The sequence below is a fragment of the Pollicipes pollicipes genome, unplaced genomic scaffold (genome assembly GCF_011947565.3).
Source record: "Pollicipes pollicipes isolate AB1234 unplaced genomic scaffold, Ppol_2.1 Scaffold_7228;HRSCAF=8575_pilon_pilon_pilon, whole genome shotgun sequence".
Classification (NCBI taxonomy): Eukaryota; Metazoa; Arthropoda; class Thecostraca; order Pollicipedomorpha; family Pollicipedidae; genus Pollicipes; species Pollicipes pollicipes.
This window is the reverse complement of record NW_023597032.1, coordinates 217,331-228,660: the sequence shown is the minus strand read 5'-3', so window position 1 is coordinate 228,660 and position 11,330 is coordinate 217,331. Positions and strand designations below refer to the sequence as shown.

Sequence of the window (11,330 nt, the reverse complement as noted above, 5' to 3'; positions counted from 1 at the left end):
AGGAGTACGGCACGTGTAACCGCCTCCTTATCGTGATGACCTGTGCTGCCAGTTGTAGGGAGGCTAGGTAAAGGAGTACGGCACTTTGTAACCGCCTCCTTATCATGTTTGTGGCGCTGATGACGTCTAATGTCATGTACCAACGTACCTGTTCTCAGTTTGTTACAAATTCATTGTCAAAGCGTTTGAAGAGACTATGTGTAAAGGAGAAAACAGCCACGCGATCTTGAGTACCTGTAGATGTACAACGCACTAATTCTGACCACAGAAAAGCATTCTACTAGTCACATGGGAACCGGTTAGCTCTTCGAATTTTCCGATTGAGCGGTTTGTAAATTTGACCTAAGATGACCTCTCATGGCCTCTAGATCACCATAAAATGACATTTTTGTGTCTGCAATACTTTTGTCCCTCAGCTGCAATCTAATAACTAAATTAGCCAGAAATATAAACAGGCTAAAATATAAATATATTTTTACTGCATCTATCGGAAGGAACCGCTTTTGGCATTTCGTGATCTCTGGTGACCTCACATTTAAGCTACAGTCAGAAATTTTGTGCGTATTGTTTATGGGTTAAGAAAGCATTTCAAACGGTATTTTTGTTTTTCCTCGTACGGCGCTTGGAAGTTGGGGATCCCAAGGGGAGGTCAACTCCTCCCGCCGGGGGGGGGGAGGGGGGGGGGCCTGAAGGCCACAGCCGGGCGCGGGCTAAGGCTTTTTAACGTCCTAATATTTTGTCTGCATAGCACTGGAAAGTTCATAAACTTTTCGTTACTAGACCCTGCGGATCTTGGTCTTTCAGATAACTCAAAAAAACTTACTCAATATGTGAGTAGGCCGTGGTTTGGCATGCGTAGGCAATAGCCCATTTTGAAGATCAAACGTGTTAACCGTGATTATTTGCACGGTTGTGTACCACCAAACGTTTTTTTTTTTTTGACCCACTAGAATGTCTGAGGCAAAATTACCCGCTTGCACGAGCAGCAATGTGAGCCTTTTTGCCAAACACAGGTCAGGATGAACGTACCATTTCACTGTGGACTGGTGGAGTGGTGGATTTACAAGATCGTGGCGCCTATCGTGAGTTCACCAGAGTGGGCAGATGTTTGCCGGATCGGTCGCGCGCGGCCCGCGAACTGACCTGACTGTGACCCCCGGTCTGCCTGCGCCGCCAGAGCCCGTGCTGGGCGATTACTGCACCAGCACCAGTGTGTGTATGGAGTCCATCACCAACGGCGAGTGTACAGCTGGCACGTGCCAGTGCCCGAGCCAGCACTGGGTGAACAGCAACGTCGACTGTCAGCCGGGCGTGCCGCTCACCGGCGCGTGCAGCGCCAACATCGAGTGTCAGGTGAATCCCCCCCCCCCCCCCCCCGCTCCTTCCCCGGACCCCTCCCTGCCGACGTCTTCTGAAACACGACAGTCTCAAGGTGTCCGCGGGGTCATTGTTAGTTTTCTGTGCAAGCCGGTTACGTCAAAAACACAGAAAACAACTTATGACTGGCGGATGGATGATGTTTTAAGTGTATTCTACTCTCGAAGATGTTTTGGTTCGAGGGGTTCCTCGGCTTTCCAAGCCGCTCCGGTTATCTCAAATCAAACATGATGTGGGGATGCAGCCCTTCTCTTCTCTTGAACGCAGCCGTTACTCAAACGCTCCAGTTTTTTTGAGGGCAGGATCTGTCATTTAAGTATTGTAAGCTAACCTGCCATAAGCCTTTATTGTCACTTTAACAGCGAAGAATCAGCAGTTGGACTGCGATGGCAGCTTGCGTCGAGGTCATCGCTCGGCATCACTAAAGAGCGTGACCAATCGGACCCACCTAAGGCGATCGCAAATAAATGGACAGCCCAGAGGCATTATTTCCGTCGTGCGGTAGAGATCGCGAAATCGACTATGGGCTTAGGACAAAAATGATATTCGCGGCTAAGCAGCAATCTAATTTCACTAACCGTTTTCAGACCATTACGGAAAACAGCATATGTGGTGCCAGTGGTACCTGTGAATGCGATGCAGGCTATTTTAACTACCAGAATACGCAATGTCTCCCAGGTGAGTTAATGAGCCACCTCATCCTTGAATCCTCTGGGTCTCTGCAACACATTGAATGGCACTGCAACATTTTGCCGTAGATGTTATCTCCGCTCTCTTTTCCAAAGCCGCGTTGCCTTTTTTGCCGTGGTAGCGTATTTCGAATGGCGCGATTGAATTTAGGAGCGGTTCAAATCACTGTTTGACGATGAAGGACGCGGGTATGATGCAAACTCTGGTGAAAGTTTGGATTTAAATATGCGCAGAAAGGTATCACCAGGTAGACGCATCGACTCTGCTTGCCTCAGACCAAACGGATCGCTGGTGAGTATCCGCTAAGTTGCTGGTGGTTACCAGTCTGTTGTCGGGGCCGGCGCTGTCGATTGCGTGTTTGTTCCTCGGCCCCGGTCCACTGTCGAAATGGTCACGCACATGCAGCCTGTTTGGGACTGCAGTAGGAATTCGTACCCGGGGGAAATATGCGTGGTGCCTTCATGGCCGCATTCTAACCGTGCGTTTTGCAGTGAAGGCACTGGGGGACCCGTGCACGATGGACCACGAGTGCGGGGACGAGACCACCAAACACTGTCCGTCTGGATCGTGCGCCTGCCGGCCCAACTATGTCAGCGTGGAGGGCGTCTGCAAACCAGCCAAAAATCTGGGCGAGGCCTGCACCGTCAACGAAGAGTGCACGGTGAGATGGACTGCCCCCCCCCCCCCCCGCTGAAGGGAGGCGGGCGTGCTGGGCTCCCGCACCGCACAGCAGCACGCCCGCTGTGCTGCCACAGGTGCCAGGCCTCCCGTACCGCACAGCAGAGCCTGTGGCAGCGATGGCGACGTCACGACCTCAGACAGACCGATTTGTTGGAATTCATCACTTGCTTGCTTACTTCGCCTGTTTGCTTGTGGGACGCAGATACGGAAAGTCGCGGGAGGCGTGCGTTTTGTCGTCGCGCGGCGTGTGGCCGTGCGCTAGGGTGGTTTCGATCCAAATCTGAGATGCCACGTGAGTTCATCGATACAAAGCTGAAGATGTCAATGACTTTATACGCGTTGCCCGCCCCCCCCCCCCCCTTCAAGCAATAATCTGCTTGACAAGGGGCGTACTACAGGGGGAGATCTGCTTGACCGGAGCATGCTACAGCTGGTCCAGGACCATCTCGAAACAGATTTGCATTTTTTTTCTGACAAAGAACAAACATTATGGTTCCATCTATGGTAGTTTCATCCATAGTTTTATCATGGCTACATTATGGTTACACCCCAGTGTTCTTCCTTGCACCTTAATCATTCTATGGGTACTCACACTGCAGCCTCAGCTGCCCAGCCTGCTAGGATTAAGAGCTCATAAGCAGACGTCGCCTGTTCAGAATGCACACTCGTCGCTCCGCGTGCTTGGCACCACGCTAGCACGGCAGCTTGGCACCACGCTAGCACCCGGCGCCACGCTAGCACAGCAGCTTGGCGCCACGCTAGCACGGCAGCTTGGCGCCACGCTAGCACGGCAGCTTGGCGCCACGCTAGCACGGCAGCTTGGCACCACGCTAGCACCCGGTGCCACGCCAGCACGGCAGCTCGGCGCCACGCCAGCACGGCAGCTTGGCGTCACGCTGGCACGGCAGCTTGGCGCCACGCTAGCACGGCAGCTTGGCACCACGCTAGCACGGCAGCTTGGCGCCACGCTAGCACGGCAGCTTGGCGCCACGCTAGCACGGCAGCTTGGCGCCACGCTAGCACGGCAGCTTGGCACCACGCTAGCACCCGGTGCCACGCCAGCACGGCAGCTCGGCGCCACGCCAGCACGGCAGCTTGGCGTCACGCTGGCACGGCAGCTTGGCGCCACGCTAGCACGGCAGCTTGGCACCACGCTGGCACGGCAGCTTGGCGCCACGCTAGCACGGCAGCTTGGCGTCACGCTAGCACGGCAGCTTGGCGTCACGCTAGCACGGCAGCTTGGCGCCACGCTAGCACGGCAGCTTGGCGCCACGCCAGCACGGCAGCTCTGCGCCACGCTAGCACGGCAGCTTGGCGTCACGCTAGCACGGCAGTCGCACGACGCGCTACAAAGCATGGTACTGTGCTGCATGGCGACGTTTCATGGTTAGATACGTTTATTGTGGCCATCGGCACGAGCTTAATGCATTTCATTGTGCAAAAACATAATGAAAACACAAATGGATGAAAAATATGTGCAAAGGATAGGCCTGATGCGTCAAAGGCGTAGTCATTCTCTTGGCTGCACAATGACGCCATGAATGGTGCGGGGGGGAGGGGCAGCAAGATGATGATTTCATGGCCTGGGTACAACATTGTGCGTCGAAGGAAGTATAGTGTGAAATGTAATCATAACCATAGTGCTTTGGTCAACCCACAACGGGAGGTATGTTGTAAGCATTAATCTTTCGAAATTGGAATGATTGCATTGTCATAAATCAACATCTGTCATCTCCAGATAGATCAAAGCATGCTTGTAGTTAAACTGATATCATGTGCAAACAGCTTTCATAACGAGCGTCGTGAGCACTTTATTCACACGTGAAGAATGCTGCGAAAAGTCGGCATGCCACAAGTCGCCTGAAGGGGCATCCTTTAATGGTTAAATGCTACAATTGGGCAAATAGGAATTGAATCCCTTTTCAGAGGGAAACACGATGCACGTCATCGTGTGCTCTTTTATGGAGCGCCTGCAAGGGTCATGTTAGCGCTAAGGGCCGTGCCACAGCCAGGACTCGAACTCGGACCCCATGTGGGGCCAAAGGCACAAGCCGCACGGCCGTTATGTGCCCAGGCTGACGTGGCCACTAACTTACCAGCCATATCGCGTTTTCCAGCCACGACTAAACCAAGTGTCCCGCATGCTCGTATTCGACAAGTAACGATGACGCTCGCCAGCGTCGCTCTACCATCAGCTGAGCCCGCTGTAAGCCCCGCTCCCGCTTTTTATTTGGGACTTGAAGCCTCGGAGCAGGCTTCCATTCGGTGCTGTAAGCCAAACCTGGCCGTTAGCATCGGCTCGCCGAAAAGATGCCCAGGTCCTCAGTCTGGCATGGCTCTGCGCAGCCCGATGGGTCCGCCGATGGTTAAGATTTCAGCTAGAGCGCTCCAAGGCGTAGGTCAACGCAGGGATAGCCATATGGAATGGGTAACGGGCTGGTTTGTGTACAAATTTGGGAAAAATTACAGGTTAAGGCAAATATGTGGGGTAAAACATCGTTAACATGCTGATCACGGACGCCAAGAAACGATAAAGCTTGCGTTTCTTTTCGTCATAATAAGCTCGATTTGCACTTTTCTTGCAATAATCAACGCAAAACAGCAAGTTTTCTTATAAAACTTTTCAGAAACTCACCCATATCATAGGAATGGAGTCCTAAAAACTGCAAATGAATGGATAGCGGCCAAAGGGTGCTCGTAACTAATTGATCATAGATAGCGGGTAGCGGGTGGGGTTGGGCACAGTTGCATGGGCTTAACGGGTTGGTTGGGTAAAGCATATATAATATATATATATATATATATATATATATATATATGTGGGAGGGGGGTTGAGCTGAATTAGTCATCTTGAAAACCTTTTGGTGTTGTTCACAATGCTGCCCGTGTGAAGCCCTGACCCGTCTAGTTTCTGAGCCACATGCCGGCGAAAATGGGGCAAGGTATGTCGGGGAAGTATTTAAAAGTCACCTTGGCATTTATGACGTCATGATAATACCATTCAAATCCTGCCATTCAATCAGCCATGCGACGATCAAGGGCAAACAACACATTTGTTGAGGTGCTCGCATCTGAGGTTCGGGAGCGCGATTTCCAGATATAACGGGCCGTCAATTAGCTCTCTATAAATGTTGTGCAAGGGACCATGACACGTCAAACCATGACGCATTGAGGAGCATATTTACTAAGCAGAGAATTATGCTGTCTACAGCAGTCTTTTCCACTTGAAAAGTACACCGATAGATATAAATGTGCTTGTTCCACCATAGCTGATGCTTGCTTCAATATCTTCAAATGTGAAAAATTCCCTTTAAATGGCAGGTAACTGATGAGCTGTAAATGTAATCAATAACGCTCACCCTTTCCGCTGTTTGGCAGATGACAACTGCGAACAGCATCTGTTCTGGTACTTGTACTTGCTCTGCAGCACACTGGGAGCATAGCGGCACCTGCCGGCCTTGTGAGTACGACCGCATCTTCTTTACATCTCACCGAGCGGCACAGGATCGCACCGGCATCAACAAGTGCTGTAATGTGCCATGTTGCAATGTAATGTTCTATGGTGCGAGGTGAGAGATCTGATGTTGCAACCATTTAAATATTGACTGCTGGATGATGCACTGAAATAATACAATGCCACATGAGTTCATCCTTAAAGGGAGTGTTCCCCGTTGGTTATGGAGTTCTGAACTGGAATAGCCACTTTGAAGGTCATTCGGTGCAGTTCTCGATCCTACCCTTCTTAAGATCCAAACCCCTATAATTTCTGAGCGGCACGCACGCAAATATATGCATAATTTATTACGTCATCCAGATCCTGCCATTCCATTGGTCATGCGGTGATCAAGACCAAGAAAACATCTTTGTCGAGTCGTTCATATCTGGTGTTCGTGAGCACAATTTCCAGATACAATGGCGGTCAGCTTTCTCTCATTCAGTGCTGTGCAAGGTACGATAACGTCATCAAACAATGACGTATTGAGGAACATATTTACTAAATAGAGAAGTTCTGTTATATTAAGGAGCCTTTTCCACTTAAAAGTACACCAATAGTTATGAGTGACCTTATTTCACCATATCTGATGCTTGCTTTAATATCTTCAAATGTGCTCCATTCCCTTTAGCCCGCGCCCGGATGGCCGGCAAAATGCGCCGCCCTCGTGCTGTGGAGTGTTTATACCCCCCCCGCCATCTAAAGAAAACTACGAGAGCTATATGCACTAAAGTCATGAGAAAGGTAGGGCCATTCACCGAGTTGAGTGTAGAAGTCCCATATGTTGTGTTCTTTGTCTCGAATAAGGTTAAACAAAGTCAAGCCCCAGATCGGTGTCCGAAGTGCCCTCAGACATTTTCGCGCACCCAACCTTTGCCTAGATACCAGCTGTTAGCAGCATTATTGGTGTTCGCAACAGGCCAGTGGCCTTGTTTAATTTTTAGAAGGTAAAAATGACATTTTGGATTATGTCGCTATTTGAATTTGAGATCGACACGAAGCACTACCTCAGGCGGCACGCTCCTCAAAGCCAAAGGTTGATCATGATCACTTAGGGTCAGTGACCTCACCTGATCTTCATGAAATTAATATAAGGCATCTTTTGGAAATGAGCGTAAACACATCATAAAGCAAGCCCTCCAGTAATTTAGCTGTTTGGTTTTGACCTCGATGTGACCCCCACACCCGGTCCGAGACCAATGAAATCGGCTGTAATCCCAAGTTCAGCAGTCCCAGTTATCTAAGAAGTCATCTGAAATTTGCTTGGCTTCGTCTAATACTGCATTGTCAACCATGTTGAAGCATTCCCAAGGAATCGCCTCCGCTGACAGACAAGGCCTCACTGTGACCTCTCATAGGCCAGCGGCCTTGAAAAGATCTGTGTATATTTTTATACAGAACGATTCACTATTCAATTGTGTGCAGTTATACAAGGTGTGGCGCGGTTGTACCACGCTGTTCGGAAATTATTTTGGAAAACCCGTTGGGGGGTGGGTGGGTGGGTGTTAAATTGATCCCCACTTTAGCGCGCGTTAAATTACCAAGTTAGCAAAGGAAATGGATTTACATGCAATGCTCTCTTTTGTTTCGCGATAAAATACGGGGCGCACTCGCATCGTATTACCAACTAAGAAAAGTGCGGTATCGAAAGCCACCAGTACTAGCACAGCTCCCTACCTTGCAGCATTAGGTACCATGTGCTTCGCCAGTGCTCCCGTGCTCCCATCCACTTCGCACCTGGGCAGGCAGGTCACGGTCAACCCAGGTACCCTGGGGTCCACTACATCCGCGAAACGACAACCGCACGACAACCTATGTCTTGCATTTGTGTTTGCACATTCACTCTTGACGAAGTCGGACCAACATCTACGGCAAAGATAACGGAAAGCCAACACAGTCAGCGCGAGCCAGACAAAGTCAACGAAAGTCTGCGAATGCCGCTCAGAGGTGCAAGCCCATAGCTAGCTGTCCTAAGTAATCATTCAGCCCAGAACGCCATTCCCTACATGATATGTGGCGAGCGGATCGGTGGGATGCCCGAATCCCCCTCTATCCACCGACCCACTTACCCATTGACCCACCGACCTACTCGACCCGCCTGACCCATCTGACCCACCCACCGACCCGACCACCACGGCCTACTTGACATACCCAACCCACCGACATACTCGATCCATCTGACCCGTCTGACCCACTGACCTACTCGATCCACCGACTTTCTCAACATTCCTGACCCACCGTCCCCCTCGACCCATCTGACCTACCGTCCTACTCGACCCATCTGACCCAACGACCTACGCGATCCACGGACTCTCTCAACATTCCTAACCCACCACCCTACTCGACCCACGCCACTCGTCGACATACCTGACCTACTTGATCCACCCGACGCACCGACCCACTCGACACACCAACCCACTTGACCCATTCGGTCCACCCGACCTACTCAACCCACTTGACCCAGCCGGTCCACCCGACTCATTCGCCCGACCTGACCTGACCTGACCTGCCCAACGCCTCCAGCGGTGGCGTACGGGGGCAGTTGCACCTACGACCAGGACTGCAGCACCCACGACGCTCGCTTCGCGTGCTACAGCGGCACGTGCTCCGACTACGTCTGCTCGCCGGTGTCCGTTGGCGGTTGTGAGTATCGTCCCTGGCGGCCGACGCCCACCCATACTGCCACCCTGCTCATTTCGAGCGAAGGGTGTGTGGTATTAGAAGGGAGAGGTCGCCCGTTACTTCCGAAATTCGCTCACACGCTTGGCTGCGAGCTAGTTTAATTCATTTTCGTGGCTCAAGGCTTATCGGGCTTCCTCAAATCAACTAAAATGTACTTTCCCATGCTAAACGCGGGAGGGAATAAGGGCTGTTCCATCTTTGACCACATTATGCAACACATTCCCGGATGCAAGCTTCATAGCATCTAGATAATCGTCGTTAACTTCCACACCCAGAGCTTTCGGGGACGGGGAACTAGGTTGCTGAAGTCTGCTGAACATTGGCAGATGAGTACCGGCTGGCGGGCGGCACGAGCGCCTGCATCACGGGCCGCGTGGAGCTGCGCTCTCCGGGCGGACAGTGGGGCCACGTGTGCGATGACGGCTGGGATGACGTAGATGCCGGCGTCTTCTGTCGATCTCTCGGCTTCAAGTAAGCACTCCTCTGGCCGCGTCTACGCGCCGCGCGAGGGTTTAGGTATTACGTCTTGCTGGCCTTCAGGTACGCACGTGTCGCCGGGCTTCAGGTACGTATGTGCCGCTGGCCTTCAGGTACATACGTGCCGCCGGGCTTCAGGTACATACGTGTCGCCGGGCTTCAGGTACGCACGTGTCCGCCGGGCTTCAGGCACGCACGTGCCGCTGGGCTTCACGTACGTACGTGTCGCTGGGCTTCGCGTACGTACGTGCCGCTGGGCTTCAGGTACGTACGTGTCGCCGGGCTTCAGGTACGTATGTGCCGCCGGGGCTTCAGGTACGTATGTGCCGCTGGGCTTCAGGTACGTATGTGCCGTTGGGCTTCAGGTACATCATGCCGCTGGGCTTCAGGTACGTACGTGTCGCTGGGCTTCAGGTACGTACGTGCCGCTGGGCTTCAGGTAAGTACGTGTCACTGGGCTTCAGGTACGTATGTGTCGCTGGACCTCAGGTACATACGTGCCGCTGGGCCTCGGGTGCGTATGTGCCGCTAAACTATGAGTACGTGTACTGCTGGACTGTATGCTGGACGTCTCTAGTGTCAACAAAATTGCGTTGTTTTTTTTCGTCATCTTCTATTAGCATGGCTTCAAGTGCTGTACCCATGAGTCATACGTGCGTGCGCCTCTGGAGTACAGGTGTGTACCCATGAGTCATACGTGCGTGCGCCTCTGGAGTACAGGTGTGTGCCCTGGGACTACCGGCACTTGTGCGCGCGCTGCACACTATTACTTGGAGTTCAGAAGTGGCGGAAAACTGTACCTCAGGGACCGATCAACATTGAACCATCATTTAGTGTTCATATCAAAGCCAGGAATGTTTCACCTGTTCTCTGACGACCTTGCATTCATATGTTCAGTTGTCCCTATCGCAGCATGTCACCCTGCGACTGTGGATGTTATCGCTCAGTTAACAGGTTGAAATAAGCATCAGCAAATGTGGTTATTTTCATCATGTCAAAATATCCTCTTGGAATGACGCAATAAGAGCATGAAAGGATGGGCTTTCTGACAATATCTAAGTTTCCTGACATCTCGGAATGCACGACGTGCCGTTCGTTGGATGTGTCGCTTCCCCACGATCCCGGCTGATTAAGCACCAAGCTCATTTCCCCTTTAACCCGCCATTGTGCCACCTCGTTTCGCTCATTTGCGATGCCATGCTGTTTTAAAGCTCTGCAAGGACCCTGATGGCAGTCGGTGTGATCGCCAGTGACGCGCCGGAAAGCAGAAATCCAGGCGCGTGTCATCGAGTGATTAAACTGGTCCGTTGTAAGTCTTCTTGCGTTTTGCACTATGGGTATTCTCACAACCTTAGAATCGTTTCAGGGTCCGTTACATTCCTGACCGACGTCCTTAAGCGCCGCGGCTAAGAGGAGGGGGAGGGGGATGAGGCCGTACGCCGGTGGCGTGACGGTGCGGCAAGGGGCGCGCCTCGGCCAGTCGGCTGCCTCTGACCTCCTCTCTTTAACCGTGCTCCAGCGCCGGCACGTTCGCCTGCTGCTCGACTCACGGCTACGGCGGCGTCCTCAAGTTCCACATGGACGACGTGGCGTGTGGCGGCAGCGAGAACCATCTGATGGCCTGTTCCTACGGCGGCTGGGACCAGCACAACTGCGGCTCCTCGGAGGTGAGCTCGGTCACATGCTCCTAGACGGCCGGAGCGCCGGGCGACGTCTCGGCCGGTGCGGCCGTCAGCGGCGGGCCCAGCCAATCAGCGGCCGGCGTCAACAGCTGGCGCCCGCGGACGGTCTGTCGGGAGTGAGCAGCTGGTGCGCACTAGCCGGCGGTCTGGCCGAATATCAGCCGATAACCAACCGACCAGCCAGCCAACCAACTGACAAGTGATCTGCTGGAGTGTCAATGGCTGTTGCAGTCGGATCATATATCGGG

At 52.5% G+C, this 11,330-nt stretch overlaps 1 protein-coding gene across 1 annotated transcript; it reads left to right on the top strand.

Annotated features, from left to right (window-relative positions):
• The first annotated feature begins 288 nt into the window (after positions 1 to 288).
• Positions 289 to 11,091, top strand: LOC119109049 (scavenger receptor cysteine-rich type 1 protein M130). The gene is made up of 9 exons (XM_037232587.1): positions 289 to 298; positions 1,178 to 1,353; positions 1,965 to 2,055; positions 2,559 to 2,728; positions 6,127 to 6,208; positions 8,765 to 8,884; positions 9,250 to 9,394; positions 9,766 to 9,789; positions 10,920 to 11,091. The coding sequence occupies exons 1-9, from the start codon at positions 289 to 291 to the stop codon at positions 11,089 to 11,091; spliced, it is 990 nt and encodes a 329-aa protein (XP_037088482.1).
• Positions 11,092 to 11,330: the final 239 nt, after the last annotated feature.

Bases quoted from the DNA above. Each gene is read 5' to 3' on its own strand.
- LOC119109049 (XM_037232587.1), top strand. The intron at 1,354-1,964 runs GTGAATCCCCCC...AACCGTTTTCAG, and splicing joins GCGCCAACATCGAGTGTCAG to ACCATTACGGAAAACAGCAT. The intron at 9,790-10,919 runs GTACGTACGTGT...ACCGTGCTCCAG, and splicing joins ATCATGCCGCTGGGCTTCAG to CGCCGGCACGTTCGCCTGCT.